Below are 27,619 nucleotides of genomic sequence, written 5' to 3'. Positions count from 1 at the left end.
AGACACCACCACACAGGAGATCCAGACACCACCACACAGGAGATCCAGACACCACCACACAGGAGATCCAGACACCACCACACAGGAGATCCAGATACCAGACACACATTTTGTTTAGCAGTGCTGTTCTCAGCAGAAAGTCCCTCTCCGCTATAGAGCTAAAGTAGCGACAGTCAGACTGTGTAAAGCAGATCCTAACCAACTACTAAATAGAGAGACAGGCATTTAACAAGACAGACCCTAGGAGCTTCCTTTTCCTCAGGATGGGGTTATTAACGGAGTGGAGAGGCTTGAGGCTGACGTTAAGGTCCTGTATCCTCATGTTAGCCAGCTGTTCAGCATGGGCCTGCTGGATCCCAGCTACCACCGCCTGGCAGAGGGAGGGACGGAGGAATAGACGGAAAGAGGAAGGGTCACATGGCTAAATTTTGCACCCTGAACATTGCTATTAAAGAGATACCTCAGGATTTTGGCAATGATCCTACTACTTCCCCCAGAGTCAGATGAAMTTGTGGACACAATTTTTATGTCTGTGTCCGTTATGAACAAAGTCAGAGGTAGTTTCACGAGTCAATGCTAATTAGTGTTAGCGCAATGACTCAGTTTATGGTATCTGCTAGCGCTAGTCAGCAATTGCGCAAGTTAGCAACTTTCTTCAAACACGCAGACAAAATAGGATCCACGAGTTCATCTGACTTTGAGGAAGTAGTAGGATCATTGCTAAAATCCTAAAGTATCCCTTTAAGGCAGCAAAGGCTTTGTGTGCAGAGTCCTGTAGTAAGTATTACTGGGTCTATCTAAAGCGCTTTGAGACTAACGGGAAAGAAAGCGTTACATAAAAGCTATCCATCCCTGTCGATCCATCCAGGCCCACCTTGTCCATCATCATCTGAGCGGAAGGAAGCACGTTGTCCAGAGCCTCTGTGCAGTTCAGCCAGGGGTGTTCCAAAACCCCCTCGATGGTCAGCCTCTCCTCAGGCTTCACCTTCAGCAGCCTACAGAGGGAGGAAGTAACACTAGTGAAACAGATTCTTTAAACCCTCCTCAAGAATACAACATGAGTAAAGCACCGGTTTGGCAGTCCACATTGTCAGGCAAAACCATCACTCGTGAACCATGTCATCTTGTTAKCACACACAGTAAAGCCTGCTGTGGGGACATACTTGCGAACAATGTCCTTGGCCATCTCAGAGATCTGGCTCCACTCGTCCTCGGGGAAGTCGAAGCTGGCCGTCATGATCTTCTTGCGCATGTCCTTGGGGATGGTGCGGCTATGGTGCTTGGAGTAGAAGGGAGGGTAGCCACACAGCATCACATAGATGATCACCCCAATGGACCACAGGTCACAGCTCTGCACGCACAGCAGGGGACAGTGAATAGGGATGGAGGGAGAGCGAGAAAGGAGAAGAGTTAGTGTGACAACCCTACAAACACTGATGTCCTTAGTGGAAATATGCTGCCATTGGTGGAATAATGTCTCATTGTGGCTGAGGTAGTGCCTCACCTTGTTATACAGTGCATTCAGAAAGTATTCAGACCCCGCTCCCTTAATCCACAGTTAAGTGACAGCCTTATTCTAAAATGTATTCAATATTTGTTTTCCCTCAATCCACACACACAACCCCATAATGACAAAGCAAAAACAGGTTTTTAGMAATCTTCGCAAATGTATAAAAAAAGGGACTATCTTATTTACATAAGTATTCAGACCCTCTGCTATGGGACTCGAAATTGAGCTCAGGTGCATCCTGTTTACATTGATCATCCTTGAGATGTTTCTACAATTTGGAGTCCACCTGTGGTAAATTAAATTGATTTGGAATGGCACACACCTGTCTATATAAGGTCCCACAGTTGACAGTGYATGTCAGAGCAAAAACCAAGCCATGAGGTTGAAGGAATTGTTCGTAGAGCTCCGAGACAGGATTGTGTCGATGCATAGATTTGGGGAAGGGTATCAAAAAATGTTTGCAGCAATGAAGGTCCCCAAGAACACAGTGGACTCCATTATTCCTAAATGGAAGTTTGGAACCACCAAGACTMTTCCTAGAGCTGGCCACCAGGCCAAACTGAGCAATCGAGGGAGAAGGGCCTTGGTCAGGGAGGTGGCCAAGAACCGATGGTCACCGAGTTCCTCTGYGGAGATGGGAGAACCTCCCAGACGGTCAACCATCTCTGCAGCACTCCACCAATCAGGCCTTTGTGGTAGAGTGGCCAGACGGAAGCCACTCCTCAGTAAAAAGCACATGACAGCACACTTGGAGTTATCCAAAAGACACCGAAAGGACTCCCAGACCATGATAAACAAGATTCTCAGGTCTGATGAAACCAAGATTTAACTCTTTGGCCTGAATGCCAAGCGTAACATCTGGAAGAAACCTGACACCATCCCTACGGTGAAGCATGGTGGCACCATCCCTACGGTGAAGCATGGTGGCACCATCCCTACGGTGAAGCAAAACTAGGGCTGGTTAAGGTTTTACTACTAACCTACAAAGCATTACATGGGCTTGCTCCTACCTCTCTCTCCCATTTGGTCCTGCCGTACAGACCAACCCTACGGTCACAAGACACAGGGCTYATTATCCCTAGAATTTCTAAGCAAACAGCTGGAGACAGGGCTTTCTCCTATAGAGCTCAATTTTTATGGAATGGTCTGCCTATCCAGGTGAGAGACGCAAACTCGGTCTTGACCTTTAAGTCTTTATTGAAGACTCATCTCTTCAGTAGGTCCTATGATTGAGTGTAGTCTGGCCCAGGGGTGTGAAGGTGAACGGAAAGGCACTGGAGCAATAAACCAGCCTTGCCGTCTCTGCCTGGCCKGTTCCTCTCTGACTCTAACCCTATTACAGGAGCTGAGTCACTGGCGCTCTTCCATCCCAACCCTAGGTGGGGTGCGTCACTTGAGTGGGTTGAGTCACTGACGTGATCTTCCTGTCCGGGTTTGGCGCCCCCCTCGGGTTCGTGCCGTGGGGGAGATCTTTGTGGGCTATACTCGGCCTCGTCTCAGGATGGTAAGTTGGTGGTTGAAGATATCYGTTTAGTGGTGTGGGGGCTGTGCTTTGGCAAAGTGGGTGGGGTTATATCCTGCCTGGTTGGCCCTGTCCGGAGGTATCGTCGGACGATGACACAGAGTCTCCTGACCCCTCCTGTCTCAGCCTCCAGTATTTATGCTGCAATAGTTTGTGTCAGGGGGCTAGGGTCAGTCTGTTATATCTGGAGTATTTCTCCTGTCTTATCCGGTGTCCTATGTGAATTTTAAGTATGCCCCCTCATAATTCTTTCTCTCTCTCTGAGGACCTGAGACCTAGGACCATGCCTCAAGACTACATGGCCTGATGACTACTTGCTGTCCCCAGTCCACCTGGTCGTACTGCTGCTCCAGTTTCAACTGTTCTGCCTGCGGCTATGGAACCTTGACCTGTTCACCGGACGTGCTACCTTGTCCCAGACCTGCTGTTTGCAACTTGCTCTCTGTACCACACCTGCTTTCTAACTCTGAATGATCGGCTATGAAAAGCCAACTGACATTTACTACTGAGGTGCTGACCTGTTGCACACTCTACAAACCACTGTGACTATTATTATTATTATTTGACCCTGCTAGTCATCTATGAACATCTTGGCCATGCTCTGTTATGATCCCCACCCGGCACAGCCAGAAGAGGACTGGCCACCCCTCATAGCCTGGTTCCTCTCTAGGTTTCTTCCTAGATTCCTGCCTTTCTGGGGAGTTTTTCCTAGCCACCGTGCTTCTACATCTGCATTGCTTGCCGTTTGGGGTTTTAGGCTGGGTTTCTGTATAGCACTTTGTGACATCGGCTGATGTAAAAAGGGCTTTATAAATACATTTGATTGATTGTTTTTCAGCGGCAGGGACTGGGAGACTAGTCAGGATTGAGGGATAGATGAATGGAGCGAAGTACAGAGAGATGCATGATGTCCTTCCAACAGAACAACGACCCGAAGCACACAGCCAARACAATGCAGGAGTGGCTTCGGAACAAATCTCTGAATGTCCATGAGTGGCCCAGCCAGAGCCYGGACTTGAACCCGATCTAACATCTCTAAACTGACCTGAAAATAGCTGTGCAGCAACGCTCCCCCATCCAACCTGACAGAGCTTGAGAAGAATGGGCGGGGGGGCACCTTGTTATAAGTGGGGGGTAGTGGCTCACCTTGTTATAAGTGTAGGGGGTGGGTGAGGTAGGTATTATTCCAGACTTTTCCTTCTGGTGTCGCCTTTGAGCCTCAAGTACCTAGAGTGAGGAGAAGACTGATTGAACCATTTCATCCAAAAATGTCTATAGAATACTCCCCAACTTGGTGTCAAATCACCCTTACCTGAGGTGCAACGTAGTAAGGCGTGAACTGTGGGGTCATCAAGTCCCCCTGGTCGATTTTGGCAAATCCAAAATCGCACAACTTCACCGGTGCATCCTTGAACAGGAAAGGGATAACGACAGACCAGAAAGAGGGATGAGCATATGAGCATTCTCMTTTAGGATTTGTGTAAAAGTTTAAGCGATTCTCCTCTTGCAACATGCTTGTTTCAGCCTATTACTAGACACCTGTATAAAGAGCAGTGTGTGTGCGCRCGCTTCACAGTCAGCCCATCTATTTCCTCACCAGGGAGTTATCCTTGAAGAGCAGGTTCTCTGGTTTCAGGTCTCGGTGTGCAATATTCAGTGAGTGACAGTGTTCCAGCGCCTGGCCGATCTGACAGAGGACAAAGGACAACACAGAGAGAGAGGCTCAACTACACCAGGAAGTCATGTAATTAATGTATGTGTACATTAGGACGCCTGGGAGGAGGAGCTGCAACGCAGAGGAAAATGCTTGGTTTGAATGCATAAATCTTCTACGTGTCACAAATGGCACTCTATTCCYTATGGGGTGCACCTACAGGGCTCTGGTTGAAACAAGTTCACTATGTACCGTATGGAATATGGGACCCTTGTGTTTTCACGACAGGCAGAAGGTGTACCTGTTTAGTGACCTGGCTGGCCATCTTCTCTGTGAAGTGTTTGTGCTGACTGATCCTGTGGAACAGCTCACCTCCCTCCATCATCTCCATGACGATCAGTAACCTCTCTCTGATACGGAGGGAAAGACMAAAAGAGATGTAGACAAGGAATGAATGAGGGAAAACACTTGTCATCAACTCAAATCTGGGGTGAAGCTTGAATTTGGTTGTTCCATTAGTTTGTAGTATTTTATTAGGATCCCCATCCTGGGGCCACACAGGAAACAAAGATATAAAAAAAATATATATACATAACACAATTTGTTTTCTGTAAAATAACGTTGCATTTGGTCAAACACCATTTCTTCCAAAAGTTGGCTAAGTACCGTCAACAGGCGGATTCGTTGGATGTTTGAACTATTTAAGGGTGCTTTACTATTCTTGGGCAACGGAATGAGTTTTGGCTCACTCCAGGGCACACCGTCTTCTAGGCTTAAATTGAAATTTGACAATTTAACGTGGTATCAGATACTGAATACCAAGTTGAATTGTCAAATTAAAGGCCAACTCCTTAATTTGAAAACAACACAATGGTAGCCACTTGGGTTCARAAGGATGTCACAAATTTATAAATGGCTCGAGCCTAGTTCATAGGACTAACCACATCAAACTAAAATCTAAAGTTGATTTACTCATCAACGAAAAAAACTAGGCTTAATATTTTGCTTCAAAATATGGTTGACACTATCAAGAGATTAGTATCCTAACAATGCTAAATAGTGCTTTCTTTATATGTCCAAATACTGACTTTTAGCACTCAGTCTGAGACTAGGCTTTAGGTGAGGCAGAGGACCCTGTAGCCATATTTCTTCCACATCATCTCTCAGCCTAACAGGAATAGAGCCCCACAGTGGAGGTGTCATAATACCCATAAAACCTAGCGGTCAAACAGGGAAATGGTTACAATCATTTTTCCCCATAGGGGATTTTAGAAACCCTTAAAATAAGGCCTGTGTTGTGTGTAGGCTTACCCTGGAGTGACGTTTTGAAAACCGTGTAAAAATGTATCAATATAGTCCACTCCATTTACTCTGATTCGAAAATACTAGTTACCATCAAAGTAGACAACATGGAAAACTACAAATCCCTGCAAGCTCCTACACGTCATCTCTAGCTGACACCTTTGCTAACAGGTATTGTGTAAATTTAAAACTTGCGCAAGACCGTTCACAGAATTGTCAATTTAAAATACATTTTGCCAATTTATTCATTACTACACTTACCTAACATTAGATAGTAAATCCAGAGATTCTTACCTTTGCATCAATTCGGCAGTCTCGTCCAGATCAACATTTGTAGTTCTTTATGATCGCCTCATCAGCAATTCAATTTTTGAAAGTCATAGAATGCCACCTTTCCAATAAGTCAGTTCATCAAATGTCTGCCCTGCTAGAGCTGCCCCAGTCAACTATAAGTGSTGCTATTGTGAAGTGGAAACGTCTAGGAGCAACAACGGCTCAGCCACGAAGTGTTAGGCCACACAAGCTCACAGATGGGAACCGCCGAGTGCTGAAGCGTGCAAAAAAAAAAAATGTCTGTCCTCGGTTGCGACACTCACTACAGAGTTCCAAACGGCCTCTGGAAGCAACGTAAGCACAATAATGGTTAGTCGGGAGCTTCATGAAATGGGTTTCCATGGTCGAGCAGCCGCACACAAGCCTAAGAACACCATGAGCAATGCCAAGTGCCGGCTGCAGTGGTGTAAAGCTCCCCGCCATTGGAGCAGCGGAAACCCGTTCTCTGGATTGATGAATCACACTTCATCTGGCAGTCYGACTGACTAATCTGGATTTGGTAGATGCCAGGAGTACGCTACCTGCCCCAATGCATAGTGCCAACTGTACAGTTTGGTAGAGGARGAATAATGGGGCTGTTTTTCATGGTTCAGGCCCSTTAGTTCCAGTGAAGGGAAATCTGAATGCTACAGCATACAGTTATATTCTAGATGATTCTGTGCTTCCAAATGGGTGGCAACAATTTGGGGAAGGCCCTTTCCTGTTTCTGCATGACAATGCCACAGTGCACAAAGCGAGGTCCGTACAAAAATAGTTTGTCAAGATCGGTGTGGAAGAATTTGACTGGGCTGCACAGAGCCCTGACCTCAACCCCATCGAACATCTATGGGATGAATTGGAATGCCGACTGCGAGCCAAGCCTAAATCGCCCAACATCACTGCCTGACCTAAATAATACTTGTGGTTGAAAAGAACCAAGACCCCGCAGCAAATGTCCCAACATCTAGTGGAAAGCCTTCCCAGAAGAGTAGAGGCTGTTATAGCAGCAAATGTCCCAACATCTAGTGGGAAAGCCTTCCCAGAAGAGTAGAGGGTGTTATAGCAGCCAAATGTTCCAACATCTAGTGGAAAGCCTTCCCAGAAGAGTAGAGGCTTTTTTAAGCAGCAAATGTCCCAACATCTAGTGGAAAGCCTTCCCAGAAGAGTAGAGGCTGTTTATAAGCAGCAAATGTCCCAAACATCTAGTGGAAAGCCTTCCCAGAAGAGTAGAGGGTGTATAGCAGCAAATGTCCCAACATCTAGTGGAAAGCCTTCCCAGAAGAGTAGAGGCTGTTTATAGCAGCAAATGTCCCAACATCTAGTGGAAAGCCTTCCCAGAAAGTAGAGGCTGTTATAGCAGCAAATGTCCCAACATCTAGTGGAAAGCCTTCCCAGAAGAGTAGAGGCTGTTATAGCAGCAAATGTCCCAACATCTAGTGGAAAGCCTTCCCAGAAGAGTAGAGGCTGTTATAGCAGCAAATTTCCCAACATCTAGTGGAAAGCCTTCCCAGAAGAGTAGAGGCTGTTATTAGCAGCAAATGTCCCAACATCTAGTGGAAAGCCTTCCCAGAAGAGTAGAGGCTGTTATAGCAGCAAATGTCCCAACATCTAGTGGAAAGCTTTCCCAGAAGAGTAGAGGCTGTTATAGCAGCAAAGCGGAGACCAACACCATATTAACACACATCATTTAACAATGATATGTTTGACAAGATTTTGGTCAAATAGTGTATATAGCAACATCTCCATTCCTATACATGCTATAACCATGTATAGCTACTACTGCATCACATAATTAAGTGTGATTCAGAGATGGCCAAAATATGAATRTTTTCTGATGTTACTAAGTTGTCAATTTCAYGAACCATGTTTCTCAGGCTACATATGTTAATATTGGCTATGTTTTKTCCTTTTCTGGGTTGCTTATTTGTTTTTAGTGCTATTATGAGGCTGATCTGAGGTAGACATGTCAGTGACATTTACATTGGAGCCAATGGCACTGAGTGGGCTCTTCAGACAGTGGAATTCAATTCTATGGGCATATTATTATTGCTACAAGCTATAAAAACAATAAATTACTGGGAGTTTATGTATCGAGTGTGCAAATTTGTTTTTAATAGCTTGTAGTTTATTCGCCGCTGGTCAGCACCTCTACATATTATTATTATTACTGACAATACCCTCGGAGCTAACGGAACACATGACATGACTGTCAGATCTAAAACCATATCCATTCAGAGACGGAGACTGGCAGACCTTTTTAAAACCACGTCTCAATAATTACCTAAATCTCTGCATTGRTTAGAGAAGCCAGAATTATAATAAGAAACATTTGAAATCAAGCTTCTGACATTCACATGAATCATTCCAAGGACACAGCTGTGGGATATCAGATCAGATGAAGTCTCTAACACAGAAATGCTATGATCGGTAGCTAACCCTCTATATGAAATAGCCTTGGGGTTGGCTTGAAATGGTAKACATACAGTACAAGATAGCTTAGAACTGTGCCATTTGGTCTATGCCTCGAACGAGGATTAATACAAGACTCAGTAAGGGTTAACCGTTGTGGGCAAGAACTGATATCACATCCCTTTAGTAAAAGTAAACAAGGTGCACAAGCATTAATACTGTATGTAGCAATATGACAGTGGCATTCACAGGTTTTTAGGTGATCCCGTCAATGACGTGTTGTATGTGCTGGTACAGTGGACTTGCTCCTCCTCACCTTGGAGTGGATTCGTGAGGAAACTGCACACTGTTGGCATACACCTCCATAATCTGCACGATGTTGGGGTGTGTGGCACACATCATGTGAAGCCGCACCTGAATCATCACGGACAGAACAAAGAGTTAAAACACGCCTGGTGACACTGACCACGTCTGGCTAGGCAGAGGCAGACAGTCTTTCACGATTGATACACACAAACAGAGCAGATAACCATCGGCAAAACTACAGAAAGACTTATTTTTCAGCGTTCCTTGCAGAAACATATAGGCCAAGTAGCCCTTCAGAGCTGACAAGGTCACGTTGCACTGCTGTGATGTGGTGGGGGCAGCTCGTTTCAACTGCACCGCACACAGCTGGACAACTGCAGGTAGCCGAGGTGCAGTGTTGGGGAAGCTACTCTGAAAATATAGTTTACCAAGTTTCCAATTAGTTCACACTGGAAGAAGCTACACTAAAGATACCCTTAAGAAACATATTTTACTTAACTAAAGTTGCTTTGAAAAGGTAGTTCCCTACATCTTTTCAACTTCGTGAAAAATTACCATATCCGATTTTAGTTATGTCAGACGACAAATTGCAAGAACAGCTCACTCTGGAGTCACTACGTTTCAAGTAGGGATGGGCGGTATCCAGATTTTCATACGGTCTCTGTACCATATATAGTATACGGTATTATCGAATGTACACACAAGTGGCGCGTTTTTTATTTATTTAAACAATGACATTTTTGGAGGGGATGACGACGCACAATATTATTTTGGCAACAGGGATCTTGATCCAGGAGAGGACTGAATGTCTCTGCTGTAACCAATAATCTTAACATCTAGCTAGAAAGTTAGAAAACCAAACGCATAGCTGGAGCCCTGAGCTGAATATAATTTGACACATCTTAGATTTCTTACAGCTATACTTAACTTATAGTTCTAAGCAGTAGCATACACCCCAGCAGGGGTATCCCCTACCCAAAAAATACCAAGGTATATGGTATAATCGACCAAGCCTAGTTTTCAAGTGAGAATAAGACATGTCTGATGCCGAAAAATCAGGAACAGTCTTGCCTTACTTCACCCATATTGTATTTTAGCAAACAATGTAGTACGTAGTTCCAGTAGTTAGCTACAACACTACAAAAACAGTTATGAACTACTGAAACCACTAACAAGTTTTGAATTTAGTTCAACTACCACCAAACTACAGAAGAAATGTATTAAATTACTAGCTGAAACACATGTAGTTCACTACTCTGCCGAGGTTCTTTATCTGATAGTAAGTAGTGGGCTGGTGATGACATTTAGTGGCTGAGTGACTATACAATTGAGTGCAAGGGAGCAGAATGTTCAGTTTTTTCTTTTCAAATCTAGTTGAATGGCTATTTTTACCATGTAGGCACCTGCAACTTAACACAGGTGAGAAATKACACAGTAAACAAKAATTTAAATAACTTGGTCAAGGCCATCATTTACTTTGAAGTGAAAAATAGTCATTTTTGTTTTAATAAAAAATGCTGGTCCTGTACAGTTAAAAAAAAWAWATATTATTTAAGAAACAGTGTTTCATGCAAGGGTGCCAATATATTGGACTGCATCTTATGTCCCAAATGAAACCCTATATAGTGCACTATATTTGAGCAGAGCGCTACGGGCCCTGGTTGAAATTAGTGCACTTTAGACAACACAGCAGACGCAACACTGACCAAACAGAAGACACATAATAACAGTGGAGATGACACACAGACAAGGACGACGCAAACAAAAGACAATCATAAAACCAAAACAATGGTTCAAACCTCATTTCTGGCCTTGGGACGATCAATGAGGATCTTCAAGGCCAATCGTTCCTGAGTCGACTTCTTAACACAAACTCTATTGAGGAAGATAGAAAATGTAATTAAGAAATCAGACAACAATAGTGAGCCAGCTTTTCATAGAGCTAATTAGGGCTGCACAAGTTAGCTCATTTTAATATCGCAAGAGGCGGCAAAAATATTACAACATTGAAAATGTAAGAATGGTCCCGAGAAACACTTTGGTTCCTACCATGTCACAACTTTTACTGTACCTGGCCTTTTCATTAGAGTTTGAGAGATCTTCTGTTAWATCTGACAATTAATCTTGATGGTTGTAAAGTCGTCTCAAATAAAACTGTGAAGGACCTCRGCGTTACTCTGGACCCKGATCTCTCTTTTGACGAACATATCAAGACTGTTWCAAGGACAGCTTTTTTCCATCTATGTAACATTGCAAAAATCAGAAATGTTCTGTCCAAAAATGATGCAGAAAAATTAATCCATGCTTTTGTTATTTCTAGGTTAGACTACTGCAATGCTCTACTTTCCGGCTACCCGGAWAAAGCACTAAATAAACTTCAGTTAGTGCTAAATACGGCTGCTAGAATCCTGACTAGAACCAAAAAATGTGATCATATTACTCCAGTGCTAGCTTCCCTACACTGGCTTCCTGTTAAGGCAAGGGCTGATTTCAAGGTTTTACTGTTAACCTATAAAGCGTTACATGGGCTTGTTCCTACCTATCTTTCCGAGTTGGTCCTGCCGTACATACCTACACGTACGGTACGATCACAAGACGCAGGCCTCCTAATTGTCCCTAGAATTTCTAAGCAAACAGCTGGAGGCAGGGCTTTCTCCTATAGATCTCCATTTTTATGGAATGGTCTGCCTACCCATGTGAGAGACGCAGACTCGGTCTCAACCTTTAAGTCTTATCTCTTCAGTAGGTCATATGATTGAGTGTAGTCTGGCCCAGGAGTGTGAAGGTGAATGGAAAGGCTCTGGAGCAACGAACCACCCTTGCTGTCTCTGCCTGGCCGGTTCCCCTCTCTCCACTGGGATTCTCTGCCTCTAACCCTATTACAGGGGCTGAGTCACTGGCTTACTGGTGCTCTTCCATGCCATACCTAGGAGGGGTGCATCACTTGAGTGGGTTGAGTTACTGACGTGATCTTCCTGTCTGGGTTGGCGCCCCCCCTTGGTTTGTGCTGTGGTGGAGATCTTTGTGGGATATACTCGGCCTTGTCTCAGGATTGTAAGTTGGTGGTTGAAGWTATCCCTCTAGTGGTGCGGGGGCTGTGCTTTGGCAAAGTGGGTGGGGTTATATCCTTCCTGTTTGGCCCTGTCCGGGGGTATCATCGGATGGGGCCACAGTGTCTCCTGACCCCTCCTGTCTCAGCCTCCAGTATTTATGCTGCAGTAGTTTGTGTCGGGGGGCTAGGGTCAGTTGGTTATATCTGGAGTACTTCTCCTGTCTTATCTGGTGTCCTGTGTGAATTTAAGTATGCTCTCTCTAATTCTCTCCTTCTTTCTCTCTCGGAGGACCTGAGCCCTAGGACCATGCGTCAGGACTACCGGGCATGACGACTCCTTGCTGTCCCCAGTCCACCTGGCCTTGCTGCTGTTCCAGTTTCAACTGTTCTGCCTGCGGCTATGGAACCCTGACCTGTCCACCGGACGTGTTTTCAACTCTCTAGAGACCGCAGGAGCGGTAGAGATACTCTTAATGATCGGCTATGAAAAGCCAACTGACATTTACTCCTGATTATTATTTGACCATGCTGGTCATTTATGAACATTTGAACATCTTGGCCATGTTCTGTTATAATCTCCATCCGGCACAGCCAGAAGAGGACTGGCCACCCCTCATAGCCTGGTTCCTCCCTAGGTTTTGGGGAGTTTCTAGGGAGTTTTTCCTAGCCACCGTGCTTCTACACCTGCATTGCTTGCTGTTTGGGGTTTTAGGCTGGGTTTCTGTACAGCACTTCGAGATATTAGCTGATGTACGAAGGGCTATATAAAATAAACTTGATAAACTTGATTAGTTGTCATGCCAAACACCACTAATCATGAATTGGAATACACATTTAATTTCCATGATCCCAACAGTTCACCAAAGTGTTTAATCTAAATAAAAATTGCAAAAATCAATCAAATTATTGAATTTTTTTATGCACTATTACATAATTTGCCGCCCTAGAGCTAATTAGTGAAGGGGAATGAAACATGTAAAAAAAATTTTTTTATTAAAATGTATAAATAGAGTCAGGATATTATTGAAAACCTATTGTATCATTTTGACAATATCGTATTAAAATCCAGCATTTCTCCTCCATAGCTTGTTCTCCAGCAGGGAGCCAATTTGTTTTCAGCACTTTTATTTCCATGACCGATCAAAACTTATTTTCTCATTGCTCTCCCTTGTCCCTCTGCAGCAGCAATATGTTCAGAACAACAAATCACAAAAATCTGTGTMATTATACAATACAAAGAACAGCGATACATATCGTATCGGCACCAAACTACCGTGATAATATCGTATCGTGAGGTCCCTGGCAATTCCCAGGTCTAGCGCTAATGGTGGTCCACGCCGTTATTAGGTTAAATAAGAGTGGGCTTAATACCARTACCAGCCTCTCACTGAGGACAAACATTCAATCCAAACCATAACCTCTGCTCCTAAACTCAGATTACACTAAGAATAAAACATAGCCTATCCTGGAGGAACATTCTGCTTCGACCAAAGTTCAACAGGGGGAGTGAAATTCCTGATGCATCAGAAAGAGCATGAGGAGGAGGAGGAGGAGGAGAACAGGGTAACGGGAACAAGAAATGGGAAGGAGAGAGCAAAGACATAGGCTAGTAATACGTACAGTATCTAGCTATAGATCGCTAGAAACAGAAAGCAATGAGTCTCCATTCTGAATAAATAACTAAGGTTTTGCGGCACGCAAGAGCTTGTGTTCATTGTGTGTCAGTAGACCATGACGAACGGTGAGCCGCTGAGGACTTAAGGCTCAGACATACCAATAGCGTTTGCTGGCAGAGAGTAATTAACACCTCTGAAAGTAATTTGCGAACAGAGTGCACACCGATTTTACATGTAGAATCACATGAAAATTGTGGGAAGTAATATGTCTATAGTAGGTGGTCCCTAAAAYACAGCGCACTGAATTATCAGCAGACAAATACTAGATCCACATTAGGTGCGCTGTGTGTGTGTGTGCCTTAAGACCATGACAAAAGGTGAACCACCCAGGACTTGGACCATTACAAACAGTAACCCTAACCCAGTACTTTGAAATCTTTTGGAGTCTGAGTCACATACCAGCTGTTCCAAAGGTAAKGCCAATCATATCAAACAAGGCCTAGGTAACAATTGACTCGCTCAGGAAGAACTGAGGGGTGTACTATGAAGCTGGAGGAAGAATTAGCGAGCTAACTTCGGTAAATTCCATGTWCAACTCAAGATAACAGTCGACACGAAGGTGCCTCACCTTTTAGCCAGGTAAATTTCTATGGCAACGCCACCAGCTCTAACTTACTCCAGGGCAGGCTAGCTCCACTTTATCCTGAATGAAGTTTGGTCCTCAACTCACTGCTCAATCAAATTAGATTCCCCTCACTCTTCAGACCATATCTTAGGAAGATGACTGATTAAATGTTTTATTAAATCAAAATGTTAAAAATAGTATAATACACTACCATTCAAAAGTTTGGGGTCACTTAGAAATAAAACAGGCCTTCTTTAACCTAGTTGAGTATCTGGAGAATAAGCATTTGTGGGTTCGATTACAGGCTCAAAATGGCAAGAAACAAAGAACTTTCTTCTGAAACTCGTCAGTCTATCCTTGTTCTGAGAAATGAAGGCTATTCCATGCAAGAAATATCTAAGAAACTGAAGATCTCGTACAACGCTGTGTACTACTCCTTTCACAGAACAGCGCAAACTGTCTAACCAGAATAGAAAGWGTGAGAGGCCCCGGTGYACAACTGAGCAAGAGGACAAGTACATTAGTGTCTAGTTTGAGACAGATACCTCAAGYTCAATAGTCATTTACAACATTAACAATGTCTACACTGTATTTCTGGTCAAATTAATGGACAAAAAAATAAATAATTAGATTCTCTTTCAAAAACAAGGACATTTCTAAGTGATATCGCTAGTAGGCTGTACATGCACCAAATCTCCAGTATTTTCCCTTCATTGCTTGTTCTCCATATTCTTTTTAAAGAGAGAGCCAATTTGTTTTCAGCACTTTTATTTCCATGACTGATCAAAACTTCTTCTCATGGCTCTCGTCCCTCTGCAGCAGACCTATAGTATGGTGGAGTAATAAGTTTGGAACATCAAATCGCAATGCATTTTAAATCACGAGAATCGCAATAAGTATGGCGATATCGTGACATTCCCAGCCCAATACGTCACACTACACATTAAGTAATAACAGGATGCACTTGAAACATCACACGTGGTAAAACTTTACTTTTGTCTTAATACGATTATTTTAGCCATAGGAGTGGGGAAAGGGGGCCTGTGCATTGATTAGCACACCAAAGACTAGATTAACAAATTGATTCATAAAAGAATGACAGCACTTCTAGTAGCCCATTCCCCATTGAATTTGCAGGATAATCTTTAATTTTCAGCAACAAAAAAATAAAAATATGGCACTGACTCGTCCATGGATTGCCGTTTCAGCATGGTCTCAATGAAGAGTTTGGCGTTCAGCTACCCACGCTCGACACAAACACGCAGTTACAAGCTGGCTTGAGTTAACAGCGGGTGCATGATAAATGCACACATCCGTAACATGGATGAAGCCGGAGGTGAAATTTAAAGCAAACTGAAGCTGGCTAGCTTTAGAAAATCCTGAAAAGATCTAGCTGGCGTCGTAATATACCCCTCTGAAGCGAGTAGCCTGGCCAAAGATGAATTAGGAAAGTGTAAGACAGCCTTTGAGGTGAAGGCAATTCAACGCAAGTCCAATTCCCTAAACATGAGAATGTTGGAGGAACTTCCCTCCACAGCTGACGAGGTGAATCCCAAACACATTGACACTAATGCCCCGTCCAGAGATGACACATTGCAACACCGAACGGGTCAATGGGGTGAGAGGGTGCTGGTGCTGCCAGGGTAGGCGCCACTGTAAACACACTGAGTAATACTACCTTTAACAAGTGTAGGTGACACCACCATCTACAATCCAGTCTAAGAGCACTGGACTCTTCTGGAGGACAACTGTTGAACCTCATCTGGGTTTATGCAACCATATTTATGCATCTCCTACATTKCACAAATGAGTTGGCTATGGCAAAGGGAACCCTTCAATAGGGCAAACTATGAGAGAACAACACTCACCTAACAGGTCCACTGATCCCAGCCCCAAGCTTCTGTGTCCAATTGATGTTGTACTCCTCCAAGATGGAGGTTTCCTAAGAGAGGGAAAAATCAAGAATGCATCTGGGTCAATTACATGTACCTTTAAACGATAAATAGCTATAAGTAGAAATATGTATTTTTTACTTTCAAGGCCTCCAATCAGTCAGTGTGCGGGGGTACAGGCTAGTTGAGGTACTCTGKACATGTAGGTGGGGGCAAAGTGACTATGCATAGGTAACAAACAGCGAGTATCAGCAGTGTACAAAAGGGAGGGGGGCGGGGTCAATGTAAATTGTCCGGTGGCGATTTTTATGAATTACAGAGGTCTAAAGGCTTGGGGGTAGAATCTGTTGAGGAGCCTTTTGGTCCTAGACTTGGCGCTCCGGTACCRCTTGCCGTGCAGTAGCAGAGAAAACAGTCTGACTTGGGTGGCTGGAATCTGACAATTTTAATGGGCTTTCCTCTGACACCGCCTATTATATAGGTCCTGGATGGCAGGAAGCTTGGCCCAGTGATGTACTGGGCCGTACACACYACCCTCTGTAGCACCTTGCAGGCAGATGCCGAGCGGTTGCAGGTGATGCAACCGGTCAAGATGCTCTCGATGGTGCAGCTGTAGAACTTTATGAGGATCTGAGGACCCATGCCAAATCTTTTCAGTCTCCTGAAGGGGAAAATGTGTTGTCGTGCCCTCTTMACGACTGTCTTGGTATGTTTGGACCATGATATTTCATTGGTGATGTGGACACCAAGGAACTTGAAACACTCGACYCGCTCCACTCCAGCCCCATCGATGTTAATGGGGACCTATTCAGCCCACCATTTCCTGTAGTCCACGATCAGCTCCTTTGTCTTGCTCACACTTTGGGAGAGGTTGTCCTGGAAACACACTGCCAGTTCTCTGACCTCCTCCCTATATGCCGTCTCATCGTTGTCGGTGATCMCTGTTGTGTCATCAGCAAACTTAATGATGGTGTTGGAGTCGTGTTTGGCCACGCAGTCGTGGGTGAACAGGGAATACAGGAGGGGACTAAGTACACAGCCCTGAGGGGCCCCAGTGTTGAGGATCAGCAGACGTGTTGTTGCCTACTCTTACCACCTGGGGGCGACCCGTCAGGAAGTCCAGAATCCAGTTGCAGAGGGAGGTGTTTAGTCCCAGGGTACTTAGCTTAGTGATGAGCTTCGTTAGCACTATGGTGTTGAACGCTGAGCTGTAGTCAACGAACARCATTCTCACATAGGTGTTCCTTTTGTCCAGGTGGGAAAGAGCAGTGTGGAGTGCGATTGAGATTGCGTCATCTGTGGAACTGTTGGGGCGGTATGTGAATTGGAGTGGGTCTAGGGTGTCTGGGAGGATGCTGTTGATGTGAGCCATGACCAGCCTTTCAAAGCACTTCATGGCTACCGACGTGAGTGCCACGGGGCGGTAATCATTTAGGTAGGTTACCTTCGCTTCCTTGGGCACAGGGACTATGGTGGTCTGYTTGAAACATGTAGGTATTAGAGTCCGTCAGGGAGAGGTTGAAAATGYCAGTGTAGACACTTGCCAGTTGGTCCGGGMATGCTTTGAGTACACGTCCTGGTAATCCGTCTGGCCCAGCGGCTGACTCGGTACCAGTGCCCCCTGTATATAGCCTCGTTATTGATATTCTTATTGTGTTACTTTTTATTTTAGCCTACTTGGTAAATATTTTCTTCTTGAACTGTACTKTTGGTTAAGGGCTTGTAAGTAAGCATTTCACAGTGACGTCTACACTTGTTGTAGGTGGCGCATGTAGCAAATAAAGTTTGATTTGATCAGTCCTGCATCTGGGAACATTTCACACAGAAAACATGTGTAGGCATCAGCAACCCTGTTCACAGTTAAAAGAGAGGAATTTTACAATATTTCTAGGTCAAGGTCCTGTTGTGTATACACTCGTTGGCCATAATCGTAATGCATACCAATTACTCAGAGGCTTTTCTTGGACCAGAGATGACCCCTATCCAGTACCACTGGGCTCTGGTCCAACTCTTTATATCCTAGGACTAGCAAGGGTGTATTTGGCAAGTAGCAAGGAAGAGTTGTTAACAAAAAAGCCWAAATGCTTAAGGTAAACTCCATAAGTGTCACTTAAAACCTTTCCTTTTCCTGTTCAGTCTAGTGGGCCAATCTGGCCCTTGGGGCTTTTTGACCCAGGCTGTGTTCCAATTCTCTGCGCTAGGCTATTCCAAACAGCCAGCACCTCTCGTTGTCACTAGTAAACATTTGTAGTATTTCTATACTCTTAAAATCAGATTTTTAACCAAACCTTGAATCACACTGCTAACCTTAAAGACCAAATGTTTGTTTTCAAGAATTTTTACGATATAGCCCATTTTGATTTTGTGGCTGTTCAAATGGAAACCGACCCTCTCCCCTCTGTGCCTCCTCCCATCCTTAGCACATTCTGACYGGCCACTTGGAACACATTTTATGGTTGATATGGATGCCCACTGACACACTAAGAGTAGCAGCCAAGAGCAGGGGCGACTAGGCCAGGCATCTGAGGGGTTGTCTGGGGATGATTATGGTTCCAGACAGACTGGCTGGATGACATTTAAGACAGACCTGGAGAGAGGAGAGAGGGTTCACAAGGAGGTATATATCCTTAATACATAGGAGTGTTTCCTGCTAAAAGCATCTACTAAGCTAATTAAAGTATTTAATACCCTACTCGCTTGAGGGTGCTTGATCGTTACACCGGATTCTGACCATGACACATTTCAGAGGTTGAATGTCACACTCATTCATCTATTCCAGAAAAAGGACATCAAAGTAAAAAGTAAAAAAGGTTGTTCTGATATGTAGCAAATGAAGAAGAAAAAAAATAACACATTGATAGATGGGTCATGCAATTGCATATTCATGGTGATGAGAGCTAGAGGGTTATTTAACAAATTATACGTTTAAACAGAAACCTACATATAGTGGCACAGTTTTYGTCATAATAACCATAAAACCTAGTGGTTAAACAGGGAAATGGTTCCAATACTTTTYCCACCATTCATTGTTCCCCAYAGGCGATTTTATAAACACAAAACACAGCCCTTATTTTAAGTGTTTCTAAAATCCCCTATGGGAAAAACGATTGGCGGAAYWTTTTTTGGAACCWTTTCCCTGTTTGACCACTAGGTTTTATGGGTATTATGACACCACCACTGTGGGGCTCTATAAACAACATCCAGCAGAGTTCAGACTACTTGKGGCACTAAATTGTGTTGTGGGGAAAACAAAAATTAGGCTGGTAACTAATACACATGGAAAGTGAATTCTTTCTTCGCTCTTACAAGACATAAGATTACTGTTTTCCATTTTAAATTAGGTGATATGTGACAGCATGTTACACATGAGACATTGCTCCTAAAATACAGTGTTAGGGAAGCTACTCTGAAAATAGTTTACCATGCTGCCAATTACTTTACACTGGAAGAAGTTTAGTATCATTAAATGAATCCTTAAGAAAAAGGTAGYTTACTTAACTAAAGCTATTTTGGCTGTAGTGAACTACTTTTTCAAACTACTTCGTGAAAARTAGTATTTAAAATCTGAGAGGTCATACAATACAAATTGCAAGACAGGTCACTGTAGTCTGATGTTAACAGAATGTAATTTCTCATATTAAAACAAACWATTTCAAGTGATAATTAGTCAGGTCTGATGAAGGGAAAGTAAATTCTTGCCTACTTCACCCRTATTTTTTTTGTAGTAGTGTAGATCCAGTAATTAGCTATACCGCTAGCTACARGGCAAAAAAGTAATTGACTATTGAAAACACTTCCAAGATTTGAATTTAGTTAGTTAAACTGCTGCCAAACTGCAAAATGTCATTTAATTACTATACTGAAGAAAAAATATAAAAACACAATTCCATTGATTTTACTGAGTTACAGTTCATGAGGAAATCAGTCAATTTAAATAAATGTATTAGGCCCTAATGGATTTCACGTGGCTGGGAATAGAGGTATGCATCTGTTGGTCACAGATACCTTACAAAAATGGCCCTCAGGATCTCATCATGGTATTTTTGTGCATTSAAATGTCCATCGATAAAATGCATTTGTGTTCGTAGCTTGTTTGACCATACCATAACCCCACCATGGGACACTGTTCACAACGTTGACATCAGTCAATCACTCGACGCCATACACGTGGTCTGCAGTTGTGAGGCTGTTTGGACATACTGCCAAATTCTCTAAAATGACATTGGAGGTGGCTTATGGTAGAGAAATGTATATTTAATTATCTGGCAACAGCTCTGGTGGACATTCCTGCAGTTAGCATACCAATTGCACACTCCCTCAAGACATCTGTTGCATTGTTTTGTGTGACAAAACTGTGGCCTTTTATTGTCCCCAGCACAGGGTGYACCTGTGTAATGATCATGCTGTTTAATCAGCTTCTTGATATGCCACACCCATCAGGTGGATGGATTATCTTGGCAAAGGAGAAATGCTCACTAACAGGGGTGTAAACAAATTTGTTTACCAAATTTGAGAAATAATATTTTTGTGCATATGGAACATTTCTGAGATCTTTWATTKCTGYTCATGAAACCAACACTTGACATGTCACCTTTACATTTTTGTTCAGTGTAGTTGAAGTATACGTACTTCACTACTCCAACACTGCTAAAATACTACAGTAAYGTACAAAGAGGAACAAAATATTTACTCTAAAATCTAAGCAACTGACTTGTCTATGAAATACAATCGGACACTTCAGTCAAGTGACACTTAGTTCAATGCATTATAAAAACATTAGCAGCACATCCAGCATGCAAACAGTTGCTCTATCTTCAAATTCACCCTTACCTTGATGAATATGTCTGCGTTGTTATCCTCCGACATGATGTTCCACTGTGATAGAAGAGTCCTAACTTTTGTTTTGGAGTTCTTGCACAGTTTACAATCAAAACAAAGGGTGTTGACCTTTAACAGCGATTGTTAATGTTAAATAGCTAACGTTTTCCCTTCCGGGTACAAGCTACTGATGACAGGCCATGGATGACGCTTGATATTCGGCCAAAAAGCCACAGATRAATGCGTTTACTTCGGTAACCCGACTTGAAGACATCCAGCCGGGGCGAGATGCCTCATTCCAGCACTGCTACAGTGCCTCCAACTTTTTCAGATAGTCTTGACTTGGCTGTGGCGACCATGTAGAGCGACAAAGTCCCAATGGGTTGTCTGAAAAGTCGTAAGGGATCCAATATGCAAACTCACCGCTTTTGGTAGGGCGCTGAGTGGGGGACAAAGAGTGGTGTATTTATAGCCATTGAGTGATATGATTGAGCACCTGGCTGGCTAGCTAGCTAGGAAGATAGCTACAGGACACACGTCAAACACCGGTCAAATGAGCGGCTACTAGCTAATGTGGCTCTTCTGCAAGGGTTTCGTTGTGTTGTAAAAGCCTGCAAACTTGCTAACTAAACAGTCAAAACAAGCTTTGTTGAGATACCGGGGGTTTCGGGTGAAAATATAGCGGCGGGGGAGGAGAAAACGGTACACCGAGTACCAAAACTCGTCGACGCTTGTTTAGTTAGCAAATTAATGAGTTAAAAGAGCCTGGCTTGTTAGCAACCTAACCGTCATTTAAAAAGTAAATAGCCCCCCAGATTAGATATCGTTAAACACAATACCTGATAAAGAATACTATTTTTAGCTGACCAGTAAGTGACTTAAATACACCAAGTGGCTAACTAAACAAGAAAGGTGTATAACGAAAGCCTGATGAAAATGATATACATTTTAAGACATTACAATTCCAGATATTTCGGGAACGTCACCACTACAAMATTCAATATGAAGGTCAAGTATAATAGTTGCATTTAGTCCCGTTCACTTGTAATCCATTTCCCGACATTATTATGAAATCAGGCAGGAAAAATCCTGGCATTTATTGGGCCTTGGGGTCCTTCTTGTTCAATGCGGGCAAATAGCAGAGAGGAAGAGGCCAAGCGAGAGGTTTTACTCCTCCCAAAATCTGTCYGAGAAAAAAAGCCAAAGAAGTGAGATATTTTTGAATGTCAACTAAAAATATATATTGCTAATTTGCTGCGTGAGGCTTTATTGATCGAATAGAAGTTTCGTGATGGTTAAGTTGTTACGACTGCACTGATAAAAGTGGACGCACGTGGCATTTCGGCAACTTTGAAAAACAACTAAGTTGTGCCTGTTTTCATAGAGATAAATAGAGGACAAATCAAATCAAAGTTTATTTGTCACGTGCGCCGAATACAATACGGATATAACCCGTGTTAGCCTKGACATTGCCATTATGGTTTTCCACCATTTCAAAGTACTCAATTGGGTGTGGATTTCTATGGGTTGGGAGCAATCAGCCAATGAAGAAGAAAATTGACTGCTTTAAAACTGAGATAGCATCAATGGGGCTGCCCATTCTGACACAGACACTATAATGACACRGATAAAGTTTAGTCCTGTATCTCTATGTCATGTTCACACCTGTATCTGCCCTCTCATTGGCTAGAATGGTCCCACCTGATCTCGCCTGCCATCCATCTTTGAGGACATGTATTTCCATTGTTAGAGCGGTAGCTTGACTATCTTGTCACCATAATAGACAATCTTCGCACAAATATACACAACGAAAATCATGGGCATTAATATAGAGTTGGTCCCCTCCTTTGCTGATATAACATCCTCCACTCTTCTGGGGAGGCTTTCCACTAGATGTTGGAATATTGCTGCGGGGACTTGCTTCCATTCAGTCACAAGAGCATTAGTGAGGTCAGGCAGTGATGTTGGGCGATAAGGCCTGGCTCGCAGTCGGCATTCCAATTCATTCCAAAGGTGTTTGACKGGGTTGAGGTCAGGGCTCTGTGCAGGCCAGTCAAGATCTTCCACACCAATCTCGRCAAACCATTTCTGTATGGACCTCGCTTTGTGCATGGGAGAATTGTCACGCTGAAACAGGAAAGGGCCTTCTCCAAACTGTTGCCACAAAGTTGGAGGCACAAAATCGTCTAGAATGTAATTGTATGCTTTAGCGTTAAGATTTCCCTTCACTGGAACCAAGGGGCCCCAGAACTTTATTCCTCCTCCACCAAACTTTACAGTTGGCACTATGCATTCGGGACTATGCATTCGGCAGGTACCGTTCTCCTCTCATCCGCCAAATCCAGATTAGTCAGTCGGACTGCCAGATGGTGAAGCGTGATTCGTCACTTTAGAGAACGTGGTTCCACTGCTYCAGAGTCCAATGACGGMAAGCTTTATGCCACTCCAGCCGACACTTGGCATTGCTCATGGTGATCTTAGGCTTGTGTGCTGCTGCTCGTCTATGGAAACCCATTTCATGAAGCTCCCGACGAACAGTTCTCGTGCTGACGTTGCTTCCAGAGGCAGTTTGGAACTCGGTAGTGAGTGTTGCAACCGAGGACAAATTATTTTTACGTGCTTCAGCACACGGCGGTCCCTTGTGTGGCCTTCCACTTCGTGGCTAAGCCGTTGTTGCTCCAAGATGTTTCCACTGAACAGTAACAGCACTTATGGCTCACATCAACACCATTATCCCAGAAACCCTATACCCAATCTAATTTGCATACCGCACCAACAGATCCACAGATGATGCAATCTCTATTGCACTCCACACTGCCCTTTCCCACCTGGACTAAAGGAACACCTATGTGAGAATGCTATTCRTTGACTACAGCTCAGCGTTCAACACCATAGTGCCCTCAAAGCTCATCACTAAACTAAGAACCCTGGGACTWAACAMCTCCCTCTGCAACTGGATCCTGGACTTCCTGACGGGCCTCCCCCATGTGGTAAGGGTAGGTAACAACACATCCACCAYGCTGATCCTCAACACGGGGGCCTCTCAGGGGTGCGTGCTCAGTCCCCTCCTGTACCCCCTGTTCACTCATGACTGCACGGCCAGGCACGACTCCAACACCATCATTAAGTTTGCTKATGAATTAACAGYGGTAGGCCTGATCACCAACACCGATGAGACAGCCTATAGGGAGCAGGCCAGAGACCTGACCATGTGGTGCAAGGACAACAACCTCTCCCTCAACGTGATCAAGACAAAGGAGATGATTGTGGACTACAGGAAAGGGAGGACTGAGCAGGAGACTTGACATGGGTCCTCAGATCCTCAAAAGGTTTTACAACTGCACCATCAAGAGCCTCCTGACGGGTTGCATCACTACCTGGTATGGCAACTGCTCGGCCTCCTACTGCAAGGCACTACAGAGGGTAGGCCCAGTACATCACCGGGGCCAAGCTTCCTGCCATCCAGGAAATCTATTCCAGGTGGTGTCAGAGGAAGGCCCTARAAATTGTCAAAGACTCCAGCCACGCTAGTCATAGACTGTTCTCTCTGCTACCGCATGGGAAGCGGTACCAGAATGMCAAGTCTAGGTCCAAGAGGCTTCTAAACAGCTTTGACCCCCAAGCCATAAGACTCCTGAACAGGTAATCAAATGGCTACCCAGACTATTTGCACTGTGTGCCCCCCCAGCCCCTCTTTTACGCTGCTGCTACTCTCTGTTTATCACATATGCATAGTCACTTTAAGTATACATTGATGTACATACTACCTCAATTGGCCCGACCAACCAGTGCTCCCTCACATTGGCTAACCGGGCTATCTGAATTGTGTCCCGCCAACCCCTCCTTTACGCTACTGCTACTCTCTGTTCATCATATATGCATAGTCACTTTAACCATATCTACATGTACATACTACCTCAGTCAGCCCGACTAACCGGTGTCTGTATGTAGCCTCGCTACTTTTATAGCCTCGCTACTCTATATAGCCTCGCTACTGTATTTTTCACTGTCTTTTTACTGTTGTTTTTATTTCTTTACTTACCTATTGTTACCTAATATTTTTTTTTGCACTATTGGTTAGAGCTTGTAAGTAAGCATTTCACTGTAAGGTCTACACCTGTTGTATTCGGCGCATGTAGCCACCCTTTGCCTTGATGACAACTTTACACACTATTGGCATTCTCTCAACCAGCTTCACCTGGAATGCTTTTCCAACAATCTTGAAGGAGTTCCCACATATACTGAGCATTTGTTGGCTGCTTTTCCTTCACTCTGCAGTCCAACTCATCCCAAACCATCACAATTGGGTTGAGGTCGGGTGATTGTGGAGGCCAGGGCATCTGATACAGCACTCCATCATTCTCCTTCTTGGTCAAATAGCCCTTACAAAGCCTGGAGGTGTGTTGGGTCATTGTCCTGTTGAAAAACAAATGATAGTCCCACTAAGCGCAAACCAGATGGGATGGTGTATCACTGCAGAATGCTGTGGTAGCCATGCTGGTTAAGTGTGCCTGGAATTCTAAATAAATCACAGACAGTGTTACCAGCAAAGCACCATCACACCTTCTCCTCCATGCTAATGTCCATTGCTTGTGTTTCTTGGGCCAAGCAAGTCCCTTCTTATTATTGGTGTCCTTTAGTATTGATTTCTTTGCAGAAATTCGACCATGAAGGCCTGATTCACAGTCTCCTCTGAACAGTTGATGTTGAGATGTGTCTGTTACTTGAACTCTGTGAAGCATTTATCTGGGCTGCAATTTCTGAGGCTGGTAACTCTAAATGAACTTATCCTCTGYAGCAGAGGTAACTCTGCGTCTTCCTTTCTTGTGGCGTTCCTCAAGAGAGCTAGTTWCATCATAGTGCTTTAGGGATTTTGCGACTGCACTTGAAGAAACGTTCAAAGTTCTTGACATTTTCAGCTTTGACAGACMTTCATGTCTTAAAGTAATGATGGACTGTCATTTCTCTTTGCTTATTTGAGCTGTTCTTGCCATAATATGGACTTGGTCTTTTACCAAATAGGGCTATCTTCTGTATACCACCCCTACCTTGTCACAACACAACTGGTTGGCTAAAACTCATTAAGAAGGAAAGAAATTGAAACAAATGAACTTTTAACAAGGCACACCTGTTAATTGAAATGCATTCCAGGTTACTACCTAATGAAGCTGGTTGTGAGAATGCCAAGAGTGTGCAAAGTTGTCATCAAGGCAAAGGGTGGCTACTTTGAAGAATGTAAAATATTAAATATATTTTGATTTGTTTAACACTTTTTGGTCACTACATGATTCCGTATGTGTTATTTCATAGTTTTGATRTCTTCACTATTATTCTACAATGTAGAAAATAGTAAATATAAAGAAWAACCCTGGGATGAGTAGGTKTGTCCAAACTTTTGACTGGTACTATATATCATTCTTCAATTGGTCATTCAGATCWATAAATGTTGCACATTGTGCCTTCAAGGAACGTGATCCTGGTCTCCCAACCGATGGGCAAACTCAGGGGTTGAGTTCCTGCCCAACAAGATGTGCTGGCGTTGCATTGCATCAACCATTGGTTAAGTGCTATGTCATCAACTGTACAGTCGGGCATCAGATTGCTATATCATATGATGTGGTTAGCTGATTTGTTAAATACCTATCCAGGCATTGTAAGATATGGCATTCGTTTATCGGAACTCAACCACAAAACACCGCTCCAATAGGGTAGATCTTAACGACCATTCCCAGGCAGCAGTTGTTACTAATACAACTAATCAATTTCTTATCTCATGATGCCACCCAAATTAGGCAAACAATTAATGATTTTGGTGATGTGCCAAGGTGTGCCCCTTTCTGTTGAATTAAGTAATTTCTGGAAAATATAGCTATGTCCATTTAAAGAACCACTTTTGTCAACAACAAAAAAACCTGTGATAAAAGTTCGATATAGCCTCATTAATCTGTCAGTGAAACTGTCACTAAATTATTTGGACATGATCTGCGTTAGATTACTAAAATGAATCAAACCTATTGGTAAAATCTATTTATTTTACATGTGAGAGATACAAATGATCCCTATACCGAGCTATAGAATAGAAATACTGTTACTTTCCCACCAATAAGCAGTTATGCTCCATTTGAAATGGATAGATTTCAGAAATGTGTGCTGGGACAGCACTGTTCTGGGCTTTTGGCACTACCACAGTTGATCAAACAGAGGTCCAACTCCAATCATCATCTCATTGATTTATGCATAAAAAGAGTGAAAGTGGAACCAAAGAGTTTAGATGTAAAAAAGAATGTTACGCCCTCTCACACCAAGATGGATGTTTTTTTCCATATAAATAAATAATCCAATTTACCATTGCCTACACCTAGCTGCTACACTGCCATCTATCTCACTTTCACCTCTCAACTTCTCAACCCATAGAGATAAAATGATATCTCTGACTGTGGTTCAACATTCTGACAGTCAATACTAAATGGAAATGGAAAGATTTTTTGATGCAATTTTTYCATTATTCAAGATGTAGCTGTATGTCTTTAACACGAATTGAGCTGTTTCTTTTATGAATGGGTGTCATCATGATCAAAGATCTTCTAGCACCCGGCTCACG

The 27,619-nt window shown here is 43.5% G+C and overlaps 1 protein-coding gene across 2 annotated transcripts in view; it reads right to left on the bottom strand.

Annotated features, from left to right (window-relative positions):
• LOC111974227 (MAP kinase-activated protein kinase 5) overlaps nucleotides 1–22,125 on the bottom strand; it is a 39,517-nt gene extending 17,392 nt beyond the window's left edge. The window contains exons 1-11 of one of the 2 annotated variants that reach the window (XM_024001882.2): nucleotides 21,031–22,125; nucleotides 16,177–16,250; nucleotides 10,815–10,890; nucleotides 9,026–9,123; nucleotides 4,988–5,096; nucleotides 4,630–4,719; nucleotides 4,345–4,440; nucleotides 4,179–4,259; nucleotides 1,164–1,351; nucleotides 875–995; nucleotides 240–370 (exon numbers count right to left, since the gene is read on the bottom strand). In XM_024001882.2, coding sequence (XP_023857650.1) covers nucleotides 240–370; nucleotides 875–995; nucleotides 1,164–1,351; nucleotides 4,179–4,259; nucleotides 4,345–4,440; nucleotides 4,630–4,719; nucleotides 4,988–5,096; nucleotides 9,026–9,123; nucleotides 10,815–10,890; nucleotides 16,177–16,250; nucleotides 21,031–21,066 — 1,100 coding nt within the window. In that variant the 5' untranslated portion in view covers nucleotides 21,067–22,125. The remainder of the gene's footprint in view (nucleotides 1–239; nucleotides 371–874; nucleotides 996–1,163; nucleotides 1,352–4,178; nucleotides 4,260–4,344; nucleotides 4,441–4,629; nucleotides 4,720–4,987; nucleotides 5,097–9,025; nucleotides 9,124–10,814; nucleotides 10,891–16,176; nucleotides 16,251–21,030) is intronic. The other variant, XM_024001883.2, reaches the window with a different exon arrangement.
• Nucleotides 22,126–27,619: the final 5,494 nt, after the last annotated feature.

The sequence above is a fragment of the Salvelinus sp. IW2-2015 genome, linkage group LG15, assembly GCF_002910315.2.
Source record: "Salvelinus sp. IW2-2015 linkage group LG15, ASM291031v2, whole genome shotgun sequence".
Classification (NCBI taxonomy): domain Eukaryota; kingdom Metazoa; phylum Chordata; class Actinopteri; order Salmoniformes; family Salmonidae; genus Salvelinus; species Salvelinus sp. IW2-2015.
Note: the sequence above shows the minus strand (reverse complement) of the source record. Positions and strands in the feature narration are given on the sequence as shown.